This window comes from Microcebus murinus, chromosome 16, assembly GCF_040939455.1.
Source record: "Microcebus murinus isolate Inina chromosome 16, M.murinus_Inina_mat1.0, whole genome shotgun sequence".
Lineage (NCBI taxonomy): Eukaryota > Metazoa > Chordata > Mammalia > Primates > Cheirogaleidae > Microcebus > Microcebus murinus.
The window spans coordinates 26,639,577-26,665,116 of NC_134119.1; the positions used below are offsets into that span (position 1 = coordinate 26,639,577).

The window sequence follows — 25,540 nt, forward strand, 5'->3', positions numbered from 1 at the left end:
AGGGCAGTGAAGGAATGTTCTGTCTTCACTCACACACACGGCCCCAGTTCAGGGGAAGAAACAGTTCTCAGAATTATTCGATCCAGGCCCTGGGCCACCTTGCCAGGACTAACAGGGACTTGCAGGGAACTCTCTAGAGTGGCTTGTGAGCACAGAATGAAGCCTGGGAGTGACCCTCTAGGCTGAGCAGCCCCAGACCCACCTGCTTTCTGACCTGACCTCCATTGGGGTTGGGCACTGCTTACCCGAGGATCACGTGCAGGAAATTCAAGGGAGTCACATGGGCCCTAAAGACCCTTCTGGGAAACGGCTTCCCTAGGGCATAGCAAGGGTCCGGGGCAGCTGAGCCTGGCCTGAGGGGCCTTAGTCCCCAAACTGAACTGTGGCATGTCAACCCAACTGGGGTCAATGACTCCATCTCCCTCTTCACCATAAAAATGAACTTGGGGACAGCATGGCAGTGGCTCATGCCTGTAATCCCAGTACTTGCAGAAGGATCACTTGAGGCCAGGACTTCGTGATCAGCCTGGGCAACACAGCCAGACCCCATCTCTAAAAAAACTTCAAAAAATATGGCCGGGCACGGTGGCTCACACCTGTAATCCTAGCACTCTGGGAGGCCGAGGTGGGCGGATTGCTCAAGGTTAGGAGTTCGAAACCAGTGTGAGCAAGAGCAAGACCCTGTCTCTACTTTAAATAGAAAGAAATTAATTGGCTAACTAATATATATAGAAAAAATTAGCCGGGCATGGTGGCACATGCCTATAGTCCCAGCTACTCGGGAGGCTGAGGCAGGAGGATTGCTTGAGCCCAGGAGTTTAAGGTTGCTGTGAGCTAGGCTGACGCCATGGCACTCACTCTAGCCTGGGCAACAAAGCGAGACTCTGTCTTAAAAAAAAAAAAAAAAATTAGCCTGTAGGTGTAGCTTGCACCTGTAATCCCAGCTACTTGGGGAGCTGAGGTGATAGGATCATTTGTGCCCAGGAGATCCAGCCCGGCGACAGAGCAAGACCCCGTCTTTATTTTTTAAAAAACAACTTGACATTAATCATAAACCAACAGTTGAGCAATCCAAAAGTATAACAGCATGAAGCAAAAGCACTGGACATTCCACACTGCCCACCCCAGCAAAGACCACAGAAGCCAGCTGGGCAGGAGCAGCCCCCATGGCTGGGTGGACAGGGTGGATTTGGTGAAGGGGAGGTCAGCCCATGACCCATGACTTAAAGAATGAGGAAAGAACACCAGTGGAGATGTAATTCTCCAGCCCATGACAGCATGTGACACCTTCCACTCAGTACTGCCCTTGACCGCCCCCCCACCTCCACCCCCATCCCCAAGGCTTCCTGCACCTGCCAAGGGACTCAGGAGACAGGAACCTGCCTGGGGCAGGGTTCAAAACAGATAAACCTGGTTTATTTTGGAAACATGAACCATTCAGAAATTTTATTTGCTGCATTTTAAAAACATCTAAGGCTGTTTGCATGGTTATTTCCCAAACGCTCAATCCTGCCAAGGCCAGTTTTAACACCCAAGGTCTCTTCAGGTTCCCAGGCCTGGAGGCTGTAGGGAGATCATTGAATCCTTGAGGGCAAGAGGACGGTGTCAATCTGCCCAAACTTCCTCTAAGCAGAGCCAGCTGCTCCTTCACACAGCACTGGTGAGGCTGCCTCGACACTCCCAGGAAGGGGGAACCCTGAAGGCAATACTTTGAGGGGTGCCTGCCGGCTGGGGGAGGTCTCAGGCTAGCCCTCCCCAGCCCCCTGGCCCGAGTGGCCTTGTGCAGCCCCAGGAGAGGTCAAGCTGTCAAAGTACTCTTGTAGCTTGCGCAGAGCCCGGGAGCGGTGGGAGATGGCATTCTTCTCAGCCTTGGGCATCTCTGCATACCTGAGGGGTGACAGAAGCAGCTCAGAGAAGAGGGATCCCAGATTCAGGGAGGAAGTATACCCCTCACTCTACCCCACCCCATCCCTGAAGCCCGAAGCTCGGGAAGCCCCCAGGAAAGGGGAGCAAGGGACACCAGCTCCTGGCAGCCAGTTACTTTTTAAAAAATTGGCTAGAGTTTTAAATTCCTCTGGAGGTAGAAACTCATATTAATGAGCATGGAGGGATATTAAACTTGCTTTCATGCGCCCAAAACATCATGGGAAGCTGGGGACAGGGGATGAGCTGCGTGTTTGATCAGCTTTGTCGTCTGTTGACAGGAAGCAGTGGGGCCTGACAGAGCAAACACAGCCGTCTCCTCTGTGGCACTGGGGCAGGGAGGACCCGAGCAGCTGGCCAGTGGCTCATCCTCCGTGCCAGGACTCTAGTGCCATGAGAATCCCACACCCACCTGTGGCCTTCACACTTGCACTGTCCAATATGGTAGCCGCTGGCCATCTGTGGCTGTTTGGTGGTCACGTACTGGACAGCGCAGATATAAAACATTTCTGTCACCAAGAGCTTCTAGGACAATGCTGTTTCACAATGTCCTCAGCCTTGCCTGGCTACTGTGAGGTCAGAGGCCACACTCCCCGAGGGACCCTCCAGCCTGGGAGGCTTGATTCTAATAACATCTCGTGTAAATATGGGGGCATTAGTTTGAAGTACCGAGAACTGGTATTGCGAGGGCTCAATGTGGTGCCCACCAGAGGCTGCAAAAGTGCCAACATTTTCCCAGTCTAGCTGGGGGAGTCAGAAAATTACCCCACAAAGTCATCATGTTTATATATAACAAGCCAAGGCCAGAGAGGGGCAGATACTGGTCACACAGCTGATCTGGGGTGAGCTGGAGTCCCAGAGCCCAGCGCTCCCAGCTCCACCCAGCTGCCTCCTCCACACCATGCACTGGGCCACCAGATTCCTTGTGTCCACCCCAGCAGAGATGCCTCCAGCTAGAATGACACCCTCAGAGCCTGCCCCCCGCCCACATCCGCGTGCCTGCACTTGGGCGGGGCAGCCACCCAACCCGAACCACAGCTATCCTGACCCCACACCCTGGGGAAGAAATTGAGGCTCCTCACGTCTGCTCATATCCATCAGGCTGAAAGCAGGGGTCCCAGCCAAAGTCCCGGCAGCCTCGGGGCTCCACGATCTGGCCCTGCCACAGGAAAAAGGAGGACAGGTGTGTAACCTGGCATGGAGGAGACGCGCTAAGAGGGCAGCAGCCCAGTTTGAGTCTGGTTAGTTTATGAATTTGATCAGACCCTATTTACTCAACATGCAGTTTCCAGGGGCCCACGGTACCTGCAAATGTTTGCTGAATACATAAAGAAAACGCACACTCTAGCCTGAGCAATAAAGTGAGACTCTGTCTCAAAAAAAAAACAAAAAACGCAGAGTGGGGCAGCTCTTGCCTCACAGGGAGGGACCCTGTACTTGATTAGTCCACCAACACCTATAGAGCCACCCGCCATCTCCATACCTTTGACAAACTGTAACCTCACTGAAGAAAAATGAGTCAACTTTGAAAAATGGACAGAAAGCATTTTCTCCTAATAGCAAATTAAGAGCCCTAAACATTGTGCACAGCCCTATGCCTGCTACTGTTACAGTATTGGTCCAAATACAGAGAGGCTCTAACAATGAAATCAAATCCCAAAACAGGAAGTACTCAGCACAGCAGCCGACATGTAAATGAGCTCAGTAAGTACTGGCTGTAATATGCAAATTCCAAAATGAAAATGCTATAAAGAGAACAAACTGTGGCCAGGTGTGGTGGTTCACACCTGTAATCCTAGCACTCTGGGAGGCTGAGGTGGGTGGATCACTCAACGTCAGGATTTCAAAACCAGCCTGAGCAAGAGCAAGACCCCATCTCTACTAAAAACAGAAAGAAATTAATTGGCCAACTATATAGAAAAAAATAGCCAGGCATGGTGGCATATGCCTGTAGTCCCAGCTATTCAGGAGGCTGAGGCAGAAGGATTGCCTGAGCCCAGAGTTTGAGGTTGCTGTGAGCTAGGCTGACACCATAGCACTCTGGCCTGGACAACACAGTGAGACTCTGTCTCAAAAAAAAAAAAAAAGAAAAGAAAACAAATTGTAATCCAGTGACATGAAGATCCAAAGGCAAAATCTGTTTCCAATATGGGGAGCTGGGTAACCAAGGCCAGTACTGAACAACTCTGAACCTCACCCATGCAATAAATGATTTTTGAGCACCTACAGTGGGCCAGGCAGTATTCTGAGGGCTGGGGTCACATCTTGGCCTCATCTTGCCCTCAAACAATGGACCTCTTTTGCAAAACAGGCATTATACCAGTAACCAAATGAATGACTATCAAATGCAAAGTGTCTTAAAGGGAAGGGACAGAGTGTTGAGCTCAAGAATAACTGGACAGACTGACTTAGATGGGAAGCCCAGGGAAGGCCACAGTGAAGATGGGACACTTTGGCTACATAAATGGCTAGAGCAAGAACATTCCAGGTGCAGGGCACAGCTGGTGCAAAGGTTCTGATATGGGGAACAGCTCGGCATATCTGAGTTGCTGAAAAGACAATGTGGTTGAGGCTATGCATGCCCAGGTGAAAACAGAACAAAATGAAGAAACAAGGCTACCCCAGTCAAGTGGGGGTGGGCAAGCAACAAAGTGCACAAAGCAGCCAAAGCTGGGGACATTGGGGACAGCAATGATGCAGGCCCCACCAGCAGGGCAGCTGCTACTCAGTCACTATGCAGGAATCTGGGCCTGTAGCTGTTTAAGCTTCTGATTTTTCCAGAGAGGTGGACAATTACAACTAGCTTAACCAGGCAATAGGACCCAGCAATCCCACATCTGGGTATTTATCTCAAAGAACTGAAAACAGGATCTTGAAGAGATGTCTGCACTCCCATGTTCCTTGCAGCACGATTCACAATAGCCAAGAAGTAGAAGCAACCTAAATGTCCATCAACAGATAAATGAATAAAGAAACTGTAGGGGGGGGAGTAAGGGCAATATACATAACCTTAACATTTGTACCCCCATAATATACTGGAAAAAAATTAATTAAAAAAGAAACTGTAGTCTACCTCTGCACACAATGGAATATTATTCAGCCTTAAAGCCATAGGACATTCTGACACATGCTACAATATGGATGAACCTCGAGAACACGATACTAAATGAAATAAACCAGTCACAAAAAAATAAATATTGTATGATTCCACTTATATGAGATATCTAAAGTAGACAAATTTTTGTTTTTTTCTCACAGCTTTGTGTAAATAGTCAAACTCTTGAAAACCATAAGTAGAATTGTGGTGGCCAGAGGCTGGGGTGGGGGAAGGGGAGTTGTTCAATGAGGATAGTTTCAGTTCTGCAAAATGAAAATGTTCTAGGTGGGCGCAGTGGCTCACGCCTGTAATCCTAGCACTCTGGGAGGCCGAGGCAGGCAGAGTGCTCGAGATCAGGAGTTTGAAACCAGCCTGAGCAAGAGCGAGACCCTATCTCTACTATAAATAGAAAGAAATTAATTGGCCAACTAATATATATAGAAAAAAAAATTAGCCAGGCATGGTGGCTCATGCCTGTAGTCCCAGCTACTTGGGAGGCTGAGGCAGGAGGATTGCTTGAGCCCAGGAGTTTGAGGTTGCTGTGAGCTAGGCTGACGCCAAGGCACTCACTCTAGTCTGGGAAACAAAGTGAGACTCTGTTTCAAAAAAAAAGAAAATGAAAATGTTCTAGACATCTGTTGTACAACAATGTGCATATAATTAACACTACTGTACACTTCAAAAAGGTTAAGATAACTAAAAAGCAATTTGAGGGCATATGGGGGGAAAAAGATTAAGATGGTAAATTTTATGTTTTTCACCACCACCAACAACAAATTTATCCAGGCAGGGTAAAACAAAACATCTATGGACAGCCCTCAGGGGAACCTCTGGATTTTACCCTGAGCAGGAGGGACTGAGCAAAGGACTGATGTGACAGAAGGCACACTCCTGCCACAGGGGGAGCAGGCTAGCCGGGAGGGTGGCCTGGACCCTGATAGAAGCAGCTGGACCTAAGGGCCTGGTAGGCAGGTGCGGAGTATTGAACGGCAGCTGGAGAAGGAATGCGTTTGGGTAAAGGATTAAGACTCCATGTGAACATGACAAGCTGGAAAGGCTGCGAGACACTCAAGCACCTTGGCAGTTGGATAAGGAGAGCTGAGCTTGGAGAAGTCAGGCTACAGAGGTAGCTTTGGGAGTTGTCACCTTCAGTTTGCAGTCTGGGTCTATCAGGCCTCATGAGCTGTTAGCTAAGTATCTCCCTGAAACACCAGCCCCAGGGTGAAACAGGCTTCAGGACTGCCAGCACTTCTAATTGAGCTGCCCAGGGGCGCCTCCCAGCCAGGCCCTCAGTAACTAACTCTGGCCCCAAGGCACCCTTCCCACCACCGCCAAGCAGAAGACATTGGGTGGTCGCCGGCCGCAGCGCCCTCTGGCGGCACGCGGGGGAACGGCGCCCGGGTGGGTACGCACCGAGGTCCGGCCCGTGAAGAGGAGCACCGGTTCACTGGGGTCCCCAAGGCTCAACGCAAACGTGCAAAGCGCATAGGCTGACTTGTCCTTGTGGCCGGCCAGGAGCTGGTGGAGACCTGCGGGTGGGTGCAGGGAGCGCTCAGTGCACCTGTGCTGCCCAGCTCCCACTCCCCAGAAGCTCACCAAGGGTGGGGACAGGGGAAATTAGGTTACAACTTAGGGTGGGGAGGAGCTTCACACTGGCTCTTGTGAGGTAGCCAAGCTGAAGGCAGAGTCTAGGCTTGAAATTGAAGGCTCTGGGCATCCTTGCTTCCCTCTGGCACAGGATGACACACGGCTTTGGACTTTGGTAAATTAGAAAATTAGCCAGTGCAATGTGGCCCTTGTTTGAGACTCCCAATTCAACACTAACAAACTGTAGAAGGCATTTTTGCTACAATCAAGGAAACCCAAAAAATAGACTGTATAATATTAAGAAACGATTGTATTTTAGCTAGTTCATGGTTTTTTAAACTTTTCATCGTTTAGAAATACAGGCTGAATAACTTACAGATGATGTGATACCTGGGATTTGCTTTAAAAATACTGGACTAAGGAAAAATTAGGGTGGTTTTATAGATGTCACAAAATAGGCTTAGTGTTGATAATCCTAGAGACTGGTTGATGGGGATATAAGATTCATTATTCCACTATTTTTTTAATTGATAAATAATACATGTATATATTTATGGCAATTATTCTACTATTCTGTTCTATTGTACATGTTTGAAATGCTCCACAAATTTTTTTTTTTTTTTTTTTAAGAGACAAAGAGTCTCACTCTGACACTGCTGCAGTGCAGTGGCATAATAATAGCTCACTGCAGACTCAAATTCCTAGGCTCAAATGATCCTCCTGCTTCAGCCTCCCAAGTAGCTGGGACTACAGGTTTGTGTCACCATGCCTGGCTAATTTTTCTATTTTTCTGCAGAGACGGGGTCTTGCTTATTGCCCAGGCTGGTCTGGAACTCCTAGCCTCAAGCAATCCTCCTGCTTCAGCCTCCCATAGTGCTGGGATTATAGGCATGAGCCACAGTGCCAGGCCTATAAAATGTTTTTTTTTTTTATTTCGGCATATTATGGGGGTACAAATGCTTAGGTTATGTGTGTTGCCTGTCCCCCCCATCCTTCTGCCTATAAAATGTTTTTAGAAGCACCTTAAAAGGGAACATTTTGGCCTACAACTGTGTGTGACAGGGTATGCATTGCTGGGGCCCAGAAAGGGCAACCCCTGAACCCCCAGGGCAGGCCCTAGCTGAGGGAAGTATACACAGGCAGTCACTAGGGAGGGCCAAGTCCCTCTTGAGACCCAGAATTAACTATAGCCTGTTTGTCCCTCAACCTCACAACTCACACTACGCCTCCCCCATTCAGTCCTCCCCATCTCAAATGCTCTCTGGAGTATAGACTGAGTTGCAGGTTATAGATTTGGAAACTGAGGTTCCATGGTGGGGGTAGAATCTGGGACTCCATCACTAGTTGGGGCCCCTTCCCTAGACCATCCCCAGGCTCTCATTCTCAACAGATCAAACAGAAGAAACAAGGATATAATACCTTCAGGCTTTAGCTTCTCCAGAAACCACTTTCTGCAAGAGAAATAAAGGGGAGTTAGACACTAGGAGCAGAAGAATCTTCTTACCAACCTTCTTACCTGGGATATGCCCCAAGCGAAGCCAAGGAGAAACGAAAGAGAATGTCTCAAATAAAACCGAAGAGAAGTCACCCAACAGGAAAAGGCAAATAGAGACAAACAGGCAATGCACAGAAGAATCAATAAACAAATGAAGACCTCGGTGGTAATTAGGAAAATGCAAATTAAAACTGCACGTGATAACATTTCACATTGCTCAAATTGCAAAATAGTAAAAAGTCATAATACTCAGTGCTGGTGAGGATGTGGAATACATATAATAAGTATAAGTGTATATGGATGCTACTGCCCTGGCAAACACATTGGCCACCCAAAAGATAAAGATCTACATACCCCAAACTCATCAAAAGCACTTATGCTTCCAACCCCATGTAGGGTCTTCAAATTGGGGTATTTGTACCATAGAGATACACAAAGACCTTCGAAGGGGGTCCAGGGCACTGAACAGTTTTTTTTTTTTTTGACCCTGACATGATTCAGGAATACTGGACAGTTTTAAGTAAATCAATTTTCAGATCTCAACTTGCTTATTTTCTCTTTCCTGAAAGTGATCTGCCCACAAATCTCCTTCTCAAATGGCTGGGTCCCCTTTCCCATCTCCATTTACACAATCTCATTCTCACACTTTACAAAAGAAAGGCATGCCTCTCCACTCTCCCTCTCCCTCAGGACAATCTGAAATATAGGTGTTGATGCCAAGACCTGACCTGCCATATCAGGTAACCAATCATTTTGCAGTTCTGGTGGTTTTGTGCCTGGGGCCCTGCAAGGCAGGGAGAGGGGGCACTTACATGTAGGGGCCAGGGAGCCCTCCGAGGGCGTTGAAGCACAGACAGGTATCCTCCACCAGTACAGGCCCCTTTACCTGCAGCACAAGGACATGCAGCCCTGAGACCCGTTACCACCTGCAGGCTCTGTCCCCACCCTAAACTCCCAGGTCACCTAGCCAGGCTCACAGCTAACACAGATCTGCAGCAGTAGATAGAGGTTCATATCAAGAGCAGCTAATCTCTTATCTTCATTTTACAGATGGGGACCAAAGCTTTGTCAGAATGTAAAGCTTGCTCCAGGCACAGCAGTGGGAGAGCTGGGATTCACACCCAAGCAAAGTGCTCCTTCTCAGTTCCACAGAGAGGTGGGAGTGCAAGGGGGTAGGTGTGTGGGGGGATAACGCAGCGCAGGAATGTATACATCTAAGAACTGGGGGAGGCAGGGGAGAGAGCCTGTGTATGGTGGTGGTCTGGGGGAGACACCACACAGTCAAGGTTGGGAAAGGAAGGCAGTGTTCTAAGGCCAATATTAACTGCTCCCAGCCTGGATGGATCTAGGCAGGTCTTGGAAGCCACCACAAACTGTGCCTACTCTATTGTCCTCTGCCCATCCCCAGCAGGCACAGGACCCAGGAACCACCTGGACAAGAGGAGCAAGTGTGGGACAAGGACAGGGTGAGTACCTGGCGAGCTGCCTCCCGACACTTCTGTATGGAAATCTCATCTGGCTCCCCCTGGTACTCTGGCACTTGTCAAGAAAACAGATACACACAGAGTCAGGTCACAGGGAGACAGAACAATTTGAACCATCTTTTAAAAATAAAACGAAACGGAGACATACAGTCAATCTTCTGTGCCACCAAAGTGCATGGAAACTTATCTCCTAGAATCTGAATGACCTGTTCCAAAAGGAAAAAACATTTATCACCATCTGCTAATAATCCCCCGTTACTACATGAGCTGCCATCCACCTTTCTCATCAGTTACTCTCTGGCCAGGCCCCCAAAGCTTACTAAGTCAGGCCCATGAGCCCCACCCCAGTTGTCAGCGTCCTACTCCAACAAGCCAGCCCCCTCCATCTTCCTGCTCCTCTACCCCTCCTATTTCAGAACTCTGCTTGTGTTAACCCCCATCCAGAACACCCTCCTCTCAGTGCTCCCAGAAATCCTATCTATCCTCTAAGGCTAGGAATTCCTTATCAGGAGTCACTCAGAATTCGGGAGGCCTGCAAACTTGGATGGGAAAAAAATATCTCTTTATTTTTACTAACCCCTAACTGAAACATAGCACCTTTTTCAATTACAAATAAAAACAACAAAATAGTATTAGCAGTTCCTGTGACTTTTAAACCTATTAAAATCAAAGATGTTGTTTTATCTCATTATAATTTTTGCAGACATCTCAAAATATCATTTACAATCCTCACTATTTTAAAATTAAGGTAATTATATGCACTGCAAGAATGAATCCTTTAATACATTAATAAATTATATATAACTAGGTCACAAATATTTGTAATATTTTGAGAACTGCATTCCAATATGGTTGATTTTCTTTATAATTCTATGTATTTTATTTTGTACATTTGAAACTATTTTCCTGAGAAAGGGTCCACAGGCTTTATCAGTCTGCCAATGGCATAGTATGGGATTAAAAGAGTTAAGACGCACTGTTCTAGCCCAAGTTCAAGTCCATCTTCTCAAAAGAGCTTCTCAGGCCGGCGCGGTGGCTCAAGCCTGTAATCCTAGCACTCTGGGAGGCCGAGGCGGGCGGATTGCTCGAGGTCAGGAGTTCGAAACCAGCCTGAGCAAGAGCAAGACCCGTCTCTTCTATAAATAGAAAGAAATTAATTGGCCAACTAATATATATATATAAAAAAAATATTAGCCGGGCATGGTGGTGCATGCCTGTAGTCCCAGCTACTCAGGAGGCTGAGGCAGAAGGACTGCTTGAGCCCAGGAGTCTGAGGTTGCTGTGAGCTAGGCTGACGCCACGACACTCACTCTAGCCTGGGCAACAAGCAAGACTCTGTCTCAAAAAAAAAAAAGAGCTTCTCATAGCTATTCCAACCCCTTCTTTAAATGTGAGAAGACAATGTTCTTAGCCAGAGGTTTGGGGTCTGGTTCCCACCATCCCACACGGGCTCTGTTCAGGGTTGCACTGCCTGTCTGGTTGACTGGTCTCGCCTCAGAATCCAAAACCTTTAATCAGCACAAGGCTCTGGCTCCTGAGAAGGCCACCCTGTTCTGGCACAGAAATGCCATCTGTCCCTATGCTAAGGACACATGAAGTTTCCCTGAGTGACTGCACCTCACTGGCCTGCCTCAAACATATGTAGTGAGTGTCATCCTCTGATTCCCCACACATGACCCGGTCTCCTTGGCTATGGCTGACTGAGCAGGGGCTGATGTCTGGCAGAAGCCTGACTATCCTCTCCACCAGCTGGGGAGAAAGAAGAAAAATCCCAATAAGTCTAGAGATGAGCATCCAGTGAAAACTACAAGGACAGGACGGGACAGCCCTTGAGGGAATCCTCAGGTTCTGTGGGACACCATAACATCATATTCCTACAAGAGACACGTGGTGGCTTACACGAGCTCCCTGTGTGTCTGTTACTTGCAGCCAAAGGCGTTCTATCAACCCCCACAGTCCTCTCAGCTAGCCACAAAGTCCCCGTAGCAGAAACTTCCAATCCAACGCCTCCTTTACACCTCGCTAAAGCGAAGTGAAGCAGACTTCCCACATCACCTCCTTTTCACAGATGCAGAAAGAGGCTGGGACATTTCTGGACCGTGGTGGTGCGTGGACTGCTCAGTTTGGAACCCCGCCCCCCCCCCCCCCCCCCCGCTCTTCCTGGCCTCAGCCACCCCCCGGGCCAGCAGCGGGATCTGGATCAGTCCCAGAAAGGTGTCGGGGCCCCGGTATGGGGTCTAGCTCAATAGTGACCTTTGGGACAGGTTTTAAGGGCCCCCGGCCACTACTCTGGCTCCCTTAGCTGCTGACCTCACAAGCCCTGTGCCTTGTCAAGACCATCATCCTTTGGTCAATCCTGGGGCGCCCCAGGCCCTTCCACACAGCCGGGTCCCGCCCCATCCTTCCGAGCCGAGCTCAAGAGTTCTCCCACCACGCCTCCTCCCGCGTGCTTCCCTCCGCCAGGAAGCCCCCTCTTTATCCTATCCTCAGCCGCCTCCCGGCCAGCCCCCCACACCCTCCCGGCACCTCTTCCAGCTTCTTGGCGTTCCCCGTGACAAACACGATCTTCTTCCCGATCAAAGAGGCCGCCATGGTAACCCCGGCTACCCAGCAGAGCCAGCGGGAGCCCTTTAACCTTGAGTCTAGGGACACTTCCGGCTGGTGGCGGAAGAGGGCGCCTTGGCTTCCGGTCTGACGATTCCGAACAGCCGATTGGGATGCTGAGACGCGTCTGCGGCGCGTGGGTTCCCGCAGGTTGTGCGGTCACGTGCATCCAGATTGCTGGGTGCTTCCCAAGACTGGAGGTTTTTAGTGCGAAAGACGTGCCCCTCCCGCCTAGGGACGCTGTTTTCGAGACCAGGAGAGACCGCGCCACCCCTGCTTTCGCCTCGCTCTGCGATGGGGCACTGAGGGAAGCAAACGACGGCTCTGTGCTCTGGGGGGTTTGCGCTCTCCTAGACTGTCTCGGAGATCAGTCTTCGAGGCAAAGACTCCCAAACCTTCATCCTGACCTCGCCTTCAGCCCCCGTTCCTGAGCCCCTCCTTACCTGCCAGCTCGGCTCTGTAATTTGCGTCTCCGACACAGCAAGGAGAAGGAAGTGCCCCAACAGACCCACCTGTGATACAGGCCTTAAAGCTCTGCTGCTGACAACCCCACTGGGCAAATCATCTGTCTGCCTCCTCCAGCGATTCTACACTCTGCCTGCTGCCTGGAACCCTGGGGCAGTAGCTCTTGAATGGCCACCTCTGCCTCTGCACAAGAAAGGGGGTGGGATCTGTGCTTACCCGGTCTTTGTCATTCATAGACTGTTTCTGTTATTGAAGCAGAAACACTAACCATCTACTCATGTAGAGCCCTTGGAGGAGTGGCCATGGGAATTTGGGGGCAGAGAAGGGCCTGGAGGACATCACCTACCCAGAGGAGCCTGAGAATATAAAAGGGCCCACCCTACCTGAGTTTCCTTTCTTGGATCTCAGGCAGCTGGAGCCTCAGCTCTTCAAGGAAATGTTCCCTGTCCTCTCCTTCATCTGCTCTCATAGCACTGGGCTCCCCTAGGAACAGCAATATCCCCACTGCAGATATATATGCGTTTATTTTATTATTCAATTTTTTCCCTCTAGAAATCACAATAGTAAAAACTTCGTCTGTTTTTGTGTACCATCTCATCTTTAAATCCCAGTGCCTGGCATGTAGTAGGTACTTTGTAGTGTAAAATGACAACTGATATCTACAATTCCATAGGTGACTTTCCAAAGCCAAGAAATAGATCATTCAGGATGGGGAGTAGCTTCTCTTCACATCCCAGGCCAGATGAGGCTACCTCTGTTTCTCACACTGTGGCATAAGTAAAAAAAAAAAAAAAAATGCAAATTAGAGAAACAACGCTTTTTTTATTTGTTTGTTTGTTTTTGATACAGAGTCTCACTTTGTTGCCCAGGCTAGAGTGAGTGCCATGGCATCAGCCTAGCTCACAGCAACCTCAAACTCCTGGGCTCAAGGGATCCTCCTGCCTCAGCATCCTGAGTAGCTGGGACTACAGGCATGCACCACCATGTCCGGCTAATTTTTTTTTTGTATATATATTTTTAGTTGGGCAATAAATTTCTTTCTATTTTTAGTAGAGATGAGGGGGGTCTCGCTCTTGCTCAGGCTGGTTTCGAACTCCTGACCTTGAGCGATCCACCCACCTCGGCCTCCCAGAGTGCTAGGATTACAGGCGTGAGCCACCCCGCCAGGCTAACACTTCATTTTAGAGAAAAAAATCAAGGCCTCTGACTGAAGTGTGAGGCCTGGGCGGGACCCAAGCAGTGGGCGGAGCCTAAGGTGGGGAAAAGGGAGGGGCTGTAGGTTGGTGGGCGGGGCTTAAGCACTCACTGGCCTCAGGGTGGACGCGGTGGTTCCGCGGGGAGGTCGTCGTCATGGTGGCGCCCGTGGTTTACTTGGTGGCGGCGGCTCTGCTTGTCGGCTTTATCATCTTCCTGACTTGCAGCCGGGGCCGGGCGGCAGCAGGTAGGAAATGCCGCCGTGCCAGGCCCGGTGGGGCCGGGTTCTCCGGCCTTCTGAGCCTTTGTAGGCCGTAGTGCCGCGGCTCATGCGCATGCGCTGGCGTGCCTAGCCGTGCTGCTGAGGATCTGGGTACGCGTCAGGCTGGCCGCGCGCATGCGCGTATGCGCGCGGGACTAGGGACTGCTGGGGCTTTCGCAGTGCTAGAACCCTACCTGGGAACTGCTACACCTTTCTCCTGGCCCCAAGCGCGAGCCTCGCCCCATCCCTGTCCTCACTCCTGGGCCCTCCACACCCCCAGACCCAGAGGGGCCAGGCTCCAGCGGACACACACATTCCTTATCATCTGGGCCGTCTCCCTCCGGGCGCCTTAGGGAGGCCGCGGGGTTTCCCAGCCTTCCCAGACTGGCTCCAGAGCGGGTGCCCGGTCGAGTGTTTTCTGCCTGCCCACGAGGTGGAGGAAGCGTGAGGCGGCTTCAGGAAACTCCCTGAAGCTCTCCCCCTCTTCACGAAGGAGAGCGCCCATGCTGCCTTGGCCTCCCTTCATCTGCTCTGCACCCCATCATGAATCATCGACCAGGGCACAGAACAGATACATCTGTCATCCCCCACCCCCCATTTCTTGTCAGCACATGGGTTTGTGTATGTGTCTCTCCCCTTCCCTGAGCCCACAAGCTACTTCAGAGCACCTGCATGCTCCGAGGGCAGGGAGAGAGAAGCTGAGGCAAGGCAGAAAGCCAGCAAAGCTTCCTAGGTGAGAAGACTCAATCCCTGTGTGAGACCTGTACTCTGGTTGGGTGCCAGATGAAACTATGGCTATGGTGTTAGGCAAGAAATAGACGTAGTCCTGCAGTGGGCATTTGGTGAGACCTGGAGACGGCAGGGTGGGAATCTCCTGAAAAGCCACCTGGAAAGGTGAGGCTTTGTGGAGAGAGATTAGTATCAACACAGGCTGGAGGGAAGGGTCGAGCTTGCTGCGTAGGACCAAGGTGTGGGCCTGGTTGCAAAGGCCTTGTGGTCAGATGGAGAAGTTGAGGCTTTACTGTGGGCAGCAGGAGCCTGGAAGGAGACTGAGCAGAGGAGGGTGAGGCTTCACAGTTGCTGCTCCCCCTGCCATCTGGCGCTGGGCTGCCTGGCAGCATCATCGTTCCTCTCTTCCCTACAGCTGGCCGAGAGCCACTACACAATGAGGAGGAGCCAGTAGCAGCAGGCCGGGTGGCCCAGCCTTGGCCCCTGGAGGCTGAAGAGCAGAGAGCTGGAGGCAGGCCCCGGCGCCGGAGGGACCTAGGCAGCCGCCTACAGGCCCAGCGTCGAGCCCAGCGAATGGCCTGGGCAGAAGTGGATGAGAACGAGGACGAAGCTGTCATCCCAGGTGAGAGGGGGGCCCAGCCTGGGTAGGAATGAGGACTGGAATGGAAGGGAGGATAAGGGAGTTTGCAAAGCTAAGTAGGGGATTAGAGTGTGAAGCCCCAGTGTGGGAGAGACATCTGGGAGCCACAGGTGGAGCAGAGGGAGACTTGGGACCTGGCCTTTGGTCCTGGGGGCCAATGGTTCTGAGTCCTGATCCCTATTCCACTAGGTCAACCCCCTCTTTCTTCATTTTGGCTCTCAGTGTCCAACTAAGAGGGCAGAAGTCTTCAGATTGATTCAGAATGTTCTGAGACTATCCCTTATATTTCAGTATCCTTTCTTGGTATGGGCATACTCATTCCCTGAGGACCTCACCCTAGGGGCAGAGTGCCTGGCCAAGAGCTTCTGCAGTTCCTGGGGTGAGGTCACCTGTAACCCCAGAAGAATGGTTTGGGGATAGAGATATTCTGCTGACACAGAGGCCTCCATATCCCTGGTGCTGGGAGACCAACAGAGAGCCCTCAGGATTCTGGGAAAGAATGTCTTTTCTGGCCGGGTGAGGTGGTTCACGCCTGTAATCCTAGCACTCTGGGAGGCTGAGGCGGGCAGATTGCTCAAGGTCAGGAGTTCAAAACCGGCCTGAGCAAGAGCGAGACCCCATCTCTACTATAAATAAAAAGAAATTAGCCGGGCGCGGTGGCTCACGCCTGTAATCCTAGCACTTTGGGAGGCTGAGGCGGGCGGATCGCTCAAGGTCAGGAGTTCGAAACCAGCCTGAGCGAGACCCCGTCTCTACCAAAAATAGAAAGAAATTAATTGACCAACTAAAATATATATATATATATACAAAACATTAGCCGGGCATGGTGGCGCATGCCTGTAGTCCCAGCTACTCGGGAGGCTGAGGCAGTAGGATCGCTGAGCCCAGGAGATTGAGGTTGCTGTGAGCCAGGCTGACGCCACGGCACTCACTCTAGCCTGGGCAACAAAGTGAGACTCTGTCTCAAAAAAAAAAAAAAAAAAAAAAAAAAAAAGAAATTAATTGGCCAACTAATATATATAGAAAAAATTAGCCGGGCATGGTGGCACATGCCTACAGTCCCAGCTACTCGGGAGGCTGAGGCAGGAGGATCGCTTGAGCCCAGGAGTTTGAGGTTGCTGTGAGCTAGGCTGATGCCACGGCACTCACTCTAGCCTGGGCAACAAAGCGAGACTCTGTCTCAAAAAAAAACACAATGTCTTCAGTATTTGATGGCTGACTTGAGCCCAAGGACAAAGCATCTGAGCCTTTCCCCAAAACTGGGGCTTTTGCCTCATACCCTTGGGGATTAGCCCTTTGGCTCAAAAAGAGGTCCTCTGTTGTGCCATCCTTCCTGGCTCAAACTTGGGTTCAGACACCAATTTTTGCTCAGACATCAGTGAGTCTGTAACTTTCAGCTGGCCCTGGGACAGTCCTCCAGTTGGAGCTGTCTTTTTGGCCTGGCTTTGGTGGGACAAAGGGATAATCCTGGCCAAAGGCTAAGCCCAGATCCCTCAGCAGCTCCTGACTATAGCAAGGAGGATTTCAGATTTGAGGCTAGGGTAAATTTTCCCAGGGAGCTGTCTTTCCCTGGAGGTTTGGCACAGAGACAGAAACCAGAGAACTCTGCAAGCCCAGACAGTCCTGCCTGTGATCATCAGACACTTGGATATTAGAACCTGGCACCTCCCTCTTTACAGCTCTGCAGTATCTAAAGTTCTCTTTTGTTCCCTTACCCCATGTCCCCTCACCCCTCTCCCACCCTCAACACACAAATGCACACACATGTGCATCCATGATAGATGCATATGGAGGACAGAGCTGGGCTAGTTACATTTGCAGGTGGGTGGAAGGGGATTCCCTTGCGAGGAGAGGGATGAGGGCAGATCCGTTGTCACCGTCCTCTCTGGCCAGGACCTGTACTGCCTTTCTTCCACCATACCCAGCCCAGGAGGAAGAAGGCATCGAGAAGCCAGTGGAAACTCACCTGTCAGGGAAAATTGGAGCCAAGAAACTACGGAAGCTGGAGGAGAAACAAGCTCGAAAAGCTCAGCGAGAGGCAAGCAGGAGGGATGGGGTGCAGCTCTGGGAAGTGAAAAAGAGTCTTGCTTTCCCTGCTTGTTAAGGCAGACTCTCCTCAAGCAGCAAACGCCTGAGCCTTGCCCTCTGGACTGGTGTTTGCTGCTTGCCTGGCTGTCACCTGCAGCCTTGGCCTGTGCCCTGGCCCAGGCATTGTCTTCCCTGGCCTGTCTGGGAGGCGGGCACACTCTAGCTGGGTGTGGGGAATATGCCCCATTGAGTCCTCTCTCCAGGCAGAGGAGGCTGAACGTGAGGAGCGGAAACGCCTGGAGTCTCAGCGTGAGGCAGAGTGGAAGAAGGAGGAGGAGCGGCTTCGCCTGGAGGAGGAGCAGAAGGTGAGGCCGACCCCTGACCCTGACCTCTAACCCCTGACCAGGCAGCCTTGCTTCCCATGCAGCTCCCCAATACTTCCAACCTCAAAGGTGTGCCACGGACCAGGCACAAGGCAGGCCCTGGTTTATTTGGTCCCTGGGCTCTAGACATAGCCTGTGAAAGCTGCTGCTGAGAAGTAGAGCCTGAGGTGGAGATTGCTGTGCATAGGACCATCGAGTGTGCCTGCAGCATGTGAAGGACACTGATGTGGTTGGGGTGGCTGGGCAGAGTGAGCCAGGAGAGGAGGAAGGGAGAGCAGAGATGTGAGGGGTTTCTGGTCTTGAAGGCGTTGAGTCTGTTAAAGATCATTGTAAGAGGTGGTAGATCCGTAGAGGGCCTGGCATAGAGGAGGTGCTCAGATAATAGGGGTCATTTCAGTACAGGTGTTTAACAAATGTTTATTTGCCAGATGCTTCCTTTGGTCTGAGAACTGGCTTCCCAAGAAAGGGAATAGCAGAAAGATGTGGGGTGTGTAGGGTAAGAGCAAGGCCTACCCCAGCTGGGGGGACCTATGGTCTCTGACTGTCCTGTTGTTCCAGGACCCTAGATGGTGGGAAACCTGTCTGTGGGTGCTGTAGCAGGTGGGCCAGAGCACAGTGGCAGGGAGGCATTCGCAGAGAGGATTTTTTACTTTTCTGAATATCTATCTTAATGCATCTTAAATATCCTGGCTCTTCTTCCCTATACTGAGTTTCCCCTATCCTTATCATCTTTCCCTACTGTGGTACATTTCTCACAACTAATATTGACATGTTTTCATTAACTAAACTCTACCTGTTGTTCAGACTTTATTAGCTTTTCCGCAGTATCCATTATCCGTTTTCTTTTCCTGGGTCCCATTCAGAATACCATGTTACATTTAGTTGTCATGTCTTCTAAGGCTTCTCTGGGTCATGACAGTTTTTCATACTTTCTTGTTTTTGATGATCTTGATAGTTTTTTGTTGTTGTTGTTGTTGTTTTTTTGAGACAGAGTCTCACTTTCTTGCCCAGGCTAGAGTGAATGCCGTGGCGTCAGCCTGGCTCACAGCAACCTCAATCTCCTGGGCTCAGCGATCCTACTGCCTCAGCCTCCCTAGTAGCTGGGACTACAGGCATGCGCCACCATGCCCGGCTAATTTTTTTTGTATATATATTTTTAGTTAGTCAATTAATTTCTTTCTATATTTTGGTAGAGACGGGGTCTTGCTCAGGCTGGTTTTGAACTCCTGACCTCGAGCAATCCGCCCGCCTTGGCCTCCCAGAGTGCTAGGATTACAGGCGTGAGCCACTGCGCCCGGCCTTGATAGTTTTTTTTTTTTTTTGAGACAGAGTCTTGCTCTGTTGCCTGGACTAGAGGGCTGTGGTGTCAGCCTAGCTCACAGCACCCTCAAATTCCTGGGCTCAAGAGATCCTCCTGCCTCAGCCTCCCGAGTAGCTGGGACTACAGGCATGCGCCACCATGCCTGGCTAATTTTTCTATTTTTTGTAGAGCTGGGGTCTTGCTCTTGCTCAGGCTGGTCTTGAACTCCTGGCCTCAAGCAGTTCTCCTGCCTCTGCCTCCCAGAGCTTCAGGTTTTTAAAAAGATTTTTCTCAGTACTCTGAAAAATGGGTTGAGTCGAGAGAGGCTAGAGGCTATTGTACTAGTTGGTGGTGGTCATGATGGAGCAACATGGATAGACCAAGGAGTTTTCCAGAAGTTAGAGAAAGAAGTGGTCAGTGGAACCTCATTTCTGACCAGGGCCACTGGCCGGATGGCTACATGATTTACTGAGCCAGGGACCCAGTAGGAGGACCAGACATGGGGGGAGTAGATCACAGGGTTTGTCTGGTGCCTGTGAGATGGCCCAGTAAGTGTGTCATGTGGGCAGTGTGTGTTTGGGAGGAGAGATTTGGGTAGAGATAGAACTGTGGCAGTCACTGGCAAGGAAAACATTGATGCTGTGGGCATGGGCGAGGTGGCCTAGAGAGAGTAGAGGAGAGAGAAGGGACAGGGCGAATGACAGAGGCAGGAAGAATGGCCCAGGAGCAGGAAGAAATCCAGGAGTAGGTGGCCCTGGAGCCAAGGCAGGAGAAAAGAATGGTCAGCTGTGTCCCAGCGCCACCGAGAGGACAGGGATGGATATGAGGCCTGAAGGTTGTCCTTTGGATTTGGTGAGTGGAGGGCGTGAGTGAAACTGTGGCAGGAGTTTTAGTGGAGCTGGGTACACGGAAGCCAAATTGGAGGGGGCTGGCTGAGCGAATTGGGTGTTTGTTCATGAAATTTGGATGTGACAGTATAGGGAGAAGGTGGGGGTAACTGGAGGGCAGGTGGCATGGGGTCATGGCAAGGTTTTCAAGAGATTTTACTAAGTAGACACCTGAGCACAGAGGGCAGGGGGAGGAGTTGAGCAGCATTTGTCTGGGTGGTGATGGGGCTGAGGACAAGAGGGGCATCTGCTAGTTTTGCAGCTGGGGGGAGGGGGGATGGGGTCTTCAAGGAGTCCTCTCCCTGAGAAAGGGCTGGGCTGTATGTTCTGGTGCCTTGTGGGGGCAGCAGTGACCAGATTAGGGATGGGGTGGGTATCTGTCCCCAATCCCCGACTCTTCCCTCATCTGCATCCACAGGAGGAGGAGGAGAGGAAGGCCCGGGAGGAGCAGGCCCAGCGGGAGCACGAGGAGTACCTGAAGCTGAAGGAGGCCTTTGTGGTGGAGGAGGAGGGTGTGGGCGAGACCATGACTGAGGAGCAGGTGGGCCTGCCACCCCTGGGAATCTCCCCTGCACTCATCAGGACAGTCTGTGCCAGACCCAAGGCCAGCCACCCCATCCTAGACACCCCTGGCAGGGCAGTGAGAAGCAGTTGGGCACCAGTACCACAGGCTTTAATGGCCACAGAGACTTTGTCTTCAGCAGAAGATAGTGCCCCGAAACCCTCACCCTGGGAGGCCCTGCTGCTCATGCAGGCAGGTGGGCAGGTGGTACGTGCAGGTGGTTGGGTGGGAACACAGGCACATGGCCCTCAGGTGAACAGGTGATGGATGCACAGCCATATGGGTAGGCACAGACCCCTGCAGCCCCTGCCAGGGGGACACTCACCCTGATTTCTCTGCTCCTCTAGTCCCACAGCTTCCTGACAGAGTTCATCAACTACATCAAGGTAAGAAGCTGCAGAACAAAGCAGGCTGTCAGCTTCCCACCTCGTGTGTACATGTCGTGTCACCTCTCCTTGGGGCCTAGGGGGTAGACCCTAGTGGGGGCTGCAAACAGTTCACTAGAACCCATGTAGGAGTATGCAAGGGAGCCCAGAGGGGCTGAACTGCTGCTGTCCTAGCCAGGAGAGTCCCTTCTCTGACCCTGAAGGTGGAGAAGGACCTGGGTCTATGTGGGAGGCTCGAGCCTTTGATCGCTTCCTCACACCCAGGACTTGACAGTTTCCCTGCTCTTCAGACCCCACGCTCAGTGAGTCACTGTGTTTTCAAGTCTCTCCATGTGTGTTTTCTGTCAGTTCTGTCACACTGAGGCTCCACTGAGTTGAAGCAGGCGTCCTCTGCCATGTACTCTTGAGTGGGACCTTGGGTCTTCCACAGGGAACAGGATGGTGTTCCTTTTGGAATCTGGGATGGGGCTGCAGTGTGTCCCCTCCATCTGCAGGCACTGCACAGGCCGCCCGTGCTGTTCCGGTTGCATAAGCACGTCCTGCTCCGCTTTGCTGCTAAGCAACTTCTCTCCCACAAAGGATGCGGTGAGGGGAGAGGTTTTCAAGTGCAGCTCAGAGGTGCAGAGGCGGCTGAGGGAAGGAGTGCAGAGGGAGCGGGGGCGGTAATGGGGGTGCTGCTAGGGGCTGCCAAGGAGCCAGGGCTTGCATAATCTTCCCCCCACCTCTCCTGAAAGAGAGCAGGGTTTAGACGCATCGCAGGAGTGAGGGGCTGGCCTCACAGCCTGGGACCTGGGGTTCCTAACAGGGAGAAACACGGACAGCTCTGGGAGGGTCCTGTCCGCTCAGGCTGAGAGCATTCCCCTCTGATGGAGCCCTTGCTCCACCCTGGCACACTTGACCAGGGGCTGCAGCCAGGGCAGGATGGCTGTCCGCTTTCCTGCTGCTATTTGGAACTCGCTGTCCGCACCTACCCAGTAGGCAGCAACATAGTCCCGAAGTCCCTCTCTAGGAAGCTTTCCCAGGCAAATTTAGAGGAGAGGGTCAGCTTTAGCATCCCCCTGTTCTCTGTGGACAGTGGGGGAAAGGCTCCCAGTTCTAAGCCTTTCAGTGGCTCCCTGGAGGTACCGTTCACTGGGAGTAAACTCTTTAGGAGCTCAGAAGTTTTTTCCAGCTTGTGTTGGCTGATTCTCCCGGAGCTGCTGTCTTGCAGGGAGGAGAACTTTTGAAATTTGATCCACCCACCATCCTCCTCACTCTAGGCCCTTTTGATTTAAGATTTCCAAACTGGAGAACATTTCTGTGTAGTTTATGTGAGGTGTGGGCATAGCTTGATCTTGTCGGTCTTCTCTCCTATCTGACCATGGCTGGGCTCAAGCCATCTGCCTGCCTCAGCCTCTCGAGTAGCGAGGGCTACAGTTGCGTGCCACCATGGCACGCCTGCTTATTTGTTTTTTTTCAAAAATGCTTTTGGTCCCAGCAGCACCTCAGGCCAGGTCCTCAGGAACCACCTGGGAAGACTTTGTGTTCCTGCTCCAAGCTATACTGAGAGCCCAGTGCCTATTCCCTGTTCTGTAGGTAAAGTCCAGCTGGCCAGGTCACCTTGTACTTGCCCACCCCCGTGGCCCAACTGCCTCTCACTCGCCTCCCTCCCTGGCCATGCAATTCGGTATTTCAAACAAGTCACATGCCCATCTGCAGTGGGGAGGTGTCACCATGTCAATCCTCCCCCAGCTCATTTGCTGTGGAGGATTCACAGAAATGCAGGAGATCACCTTTTCTCAAGTCACATGCTGTCTGGGTAGGGAGTGGGGGCATATGCCTGTGTAGACCCAGCCACCGACCCTTGGCTGCACCCCTGGGAACTAAGTTTCTTCTGAGGCTGGGAGGGCAGCTCATGGAGCATGGAACACACCTACGGTGAAAAGCACTCTGCAGTGTTAGCGACAGTCATCTTTAGGGTGCGCTCAGTGCCCCAGACAGTGGGAAGAGAATGGGTGAAAAGAAGTGTAGACGTGTTCGGCTGTGGGTGATCAGGCCGAGGGGGCAGTGAGCAAAGGCAAGGCGGGAATGGGCCCCCGTCTCTCCCGAGAGCCCCTGGCTCGTGGGGCCTTTAATCTGCTTTCTCCTTGTCCATGTACTTGCCTGACTCACAGCCAGACTGTGAGCTCATTTACCACGTGTCCTCCACACCTCAGTGCCTTGTCCTGGTCCTCAGCAAACATGAGTCCTGGTGACAGTTTTTAAAAATAGCTTTTGTTGACTCTCACCTCCTCCCTCCCTCTCTGTGGTGCCTCCCTTTCCAACTTGTTCATGATATTACAAAGATATGGCTGGATGGAGAGGACGGTGGCAGCCGTGCTCCGATTTCCATGTATGTGTCTGTCTTGAAGTCTAGGACAGGGCCTGGGAGGCCAATGGTTGTTTTGGGTAGATCCCTCCTCCGAAGCAGGGGAATGGAGAGAGAGTGTATGAATGTTTGTGTCTCTGTATGTGGGTGGTTGTGGGAGTGTGTGTCTGTGTGTCAGGGGAGCAAGGCTGTCCCATAGGAGTCTGCACAGTGTTTATCCAGCCACCCAGAACAGATCAGATCAGAGTGTAAACCTTGGAGGGAACCCATGCTGAGAGGGATTTGCCCAAGCTCAGCCTTTCTAACCTTCTCTTCCTCTCCTTGTAGCAGTCCAAGGTTGTGCTCTTAGAAGATCTGGCTTCCCAGGTGGGCCTGAGGACTCAGGTAAGTCCTGGAAGGTGGCCTGCTATATGTAGCGTGGCCAAGGGGTCTGTGTAACTAGGAGAGGGGGCTTGCCCTAAAGATAGAGTTTTGATGCATCCTCTACCCTGCCCCCACCCAGAGTGAATAGCGTGCAGGAGTTTCTTGGCACCCTAGGAATTCTGCATTTTTATTAGATGGAAGAACAGGCAGGAAAAAAAAAATCCAAACCCCATCACTCTACCAATCCCTATGCCCAAAGCGGCCTAAATCCAGTTACCTTGACAACTCTTGCAAACAGATTGCACCAACCTGTTTGGTCAAATGTCACTACTGCTCCCCTCCTAACGAAGAGGGCCTCTGTTGACTCAGAACCAGAGCCCCTTCTCCCCAAGGCCCTTCAAAGGAGCACAGAGTCACACTGAGGGGCAGCCAAGAGAGGGAGAGGAGGAGCTTTGGCTGTAGTGGGAGGCAGGTTGCAGGTGTTTTTTCTAGGGACAACAGTGCCTATCCCTGCTCTGAGAAGTGTTTTCCTCATAGGACACCATAAACCGCATCCAGGACCTGCTGGCTGAGGGGACTCTAACAGGTGAGAGGATGAGAATCCCTGAAGGCCTTGAGGACTTTCTGGCCACAGGGGGCTGCAGGGACTTGTTGCGGAGGTGGGATGACCATCCCGGGTGGGAGAAAGGGTATGCGACAAGGGGCACTAAGCAGCTGGGCGCAGTTACATGGAGGGCGTGCTGAGGCCTGGGAATGGCTTGTGGGGTGAGGACAGGCAGGGATGCCTGATTTGACTCTTCCAGCCTGGATTGGATATGGCTAGGAAAGGCCAGGCAGGCAGGAGACCTGGAGGGCTCTGTACCTGTTGTGAAGGAGTGAGTGGGCATTCTCAGGCCAGGTGGGGAGGGCCCAGAAGGACCCAGCCCCACAATCCGCATGTCCCTACAGGTGTGATTGACGACCGGGGCAAGTTCATCTATATAACCCCAGAGGAACTGGCTGCTGTGGCCAACTTCATCCGACAGCGGGGCCGAGTGTCCATCGCCGAGCTTGCCCAGGCCAGCAACTCCCTCATCGCCTGGGGCCGGGAGCCCCCTGCCCAGGCCCCAGCCTGACCCCAGCCCTTCTGTCTTGGACTCAGAGCTGGTGCGGCCTACCTGGCCATGCATCTTCATCCCTCTCCACCTTCCTGGGGCAGTGATGGAGTGTGGCCAGGCAGTTGTAGATTAAAGGCCTGTGAGCATTGCTGAGCTTGGTGTGGCTTGGTGTGGTAGAAGGCCTGACATCCCAGATAAGCAGGTGAAATTTAGGCCTCAGAATATATCTGAGAGGTAGGGAGGTTCCCTTGGAAGCTGGTGGAAGTCCCATTCTTATCATGCAATCATTCATTCAAAAAAAAAAATCTCTATTGCATACTTACTGTGTTCCTTTGTGCCATGCAAGCCCAGCCCCTGAGGCATAAGTGACATCTTCCTCCTCCCTGCTCCACCTCAGAGCAAAAGTGGGGAAACCTCTTAGTGGGTCTCTTTTAACTGGGGAGGGAGGTCTCGCGATCTTATACAGATTCAGGAGCCCTAAGTGAAGCTGAGAGCCCCAGGGAGGAGAGTTAATGAGAAGTGCCAAGGGTAGAGTCCTAGGGAGCATCAGCCTTTGAGGGGGGAGGGCAGGGAGGTCAGTGAAGAAGAGAGTCTGGGCCGCCACCTGCAGGGCAGGTGGGAGGAAGGGGAGGACTTGCTTGAGCTGGATGTGAGTGTGCGGTGGAGGGACATTGTTCATACGGTAAATCACATGAATTCAGCTCTAC

At 51.7% G+C, this 25,540-nt stretch overlaps 2 protein-coding genes across 5 annotated transcripts; one reads left to right on the forward strand and one right to left on the reverse strand.

Annotated features, from left to right (window-relative positions):
* Positions 1–1,431: 1,431 nt before the first annotated feature.
* On the reverse strand, positions 1,432–14,091 carry ITPA (inosine triphosphatase). Of its 3 annotated transcripts, XM_076010983.1 has the most exons (9): positions 13,962–14,091; positions 13,246–13,421; positions 9,735–9,792; positions 9,577–9,641; positions 8,915–8,988; positions 8,027–8,058; positions 6,434–6,549; positions 3,006–3,082; positions 1,432–1,887 (listed from the first exon to the last, which is right to left on the reverse strand). In XM_076010983.1, exons 2-9 carry the CDS (start codon positions 13,246–13,248, stop codon positions 1,746–1,748), a joined length of 567 nt encoding a protein of 188 aa, XP_075867098.1. In that variant the 5' UTR covers positions 13,249–13,421; positions 13,962–14,091; the 3' UTR covers positions 1,432–1,745. The 3 variants fall into 3 exon arrangements, with proteins under 3 accessions (XP_075867098.1, XP_012610275.1, XP_075867099.1); XM_012754821.3 differs by lacking the exons at positions 13,246–13,421; positions 13,962–14,091 and adding an exon at positions 12,113–12,344; XM_076010984.1 differs by lacking the exons at positions 1,432–1,887; positions 13,246–13,421; positions 13,962–14,091 and adding exons at positions 1,901–2,406; positions 12,113–12,359.
* Positions 13,963–24,986, forward strand: DDRGK1 (DDRGK domain containing 1). 2 transcript variants are annotated; one of them, XM_012754820.3, is made up of 9 exons: positions 13,963–14,096; positions 15,256–15,462; positions 17,406–17,518; positions 17,772–17,873; positions 20,497–20,619; positions 20,988–21,026; positions 23,701–23,757; positions 24,274–24,322; positions 24,685–24,986. In XM_012754820.3, the coding sequence occupies exons 1-9, from the start codon at positions 14,006–14,008 to the stop codon at positions 24,849–24,851; spliced, it is 948 nt and encodes a 315-aa protein (XP_012610274.1). In that variant the 5' UTR covers positions 13,963–14,005; the 3' UTR covers positions 24,852–24,986. The 2 variants fall into 2 exon arrangements, with proteins under 2 accessions (XP_012610274.1, XP_075867097.1); XM_076010982.1 differs by lacking the exons at positions 23,701–23,757; positions 24,274–24,322; positions 24,685–24,986 and adding an exon at positions 21,521–21,751.
* The last annotated feature ends 554 nt before the right edge of the window (positions 24,987–25,540 follow it).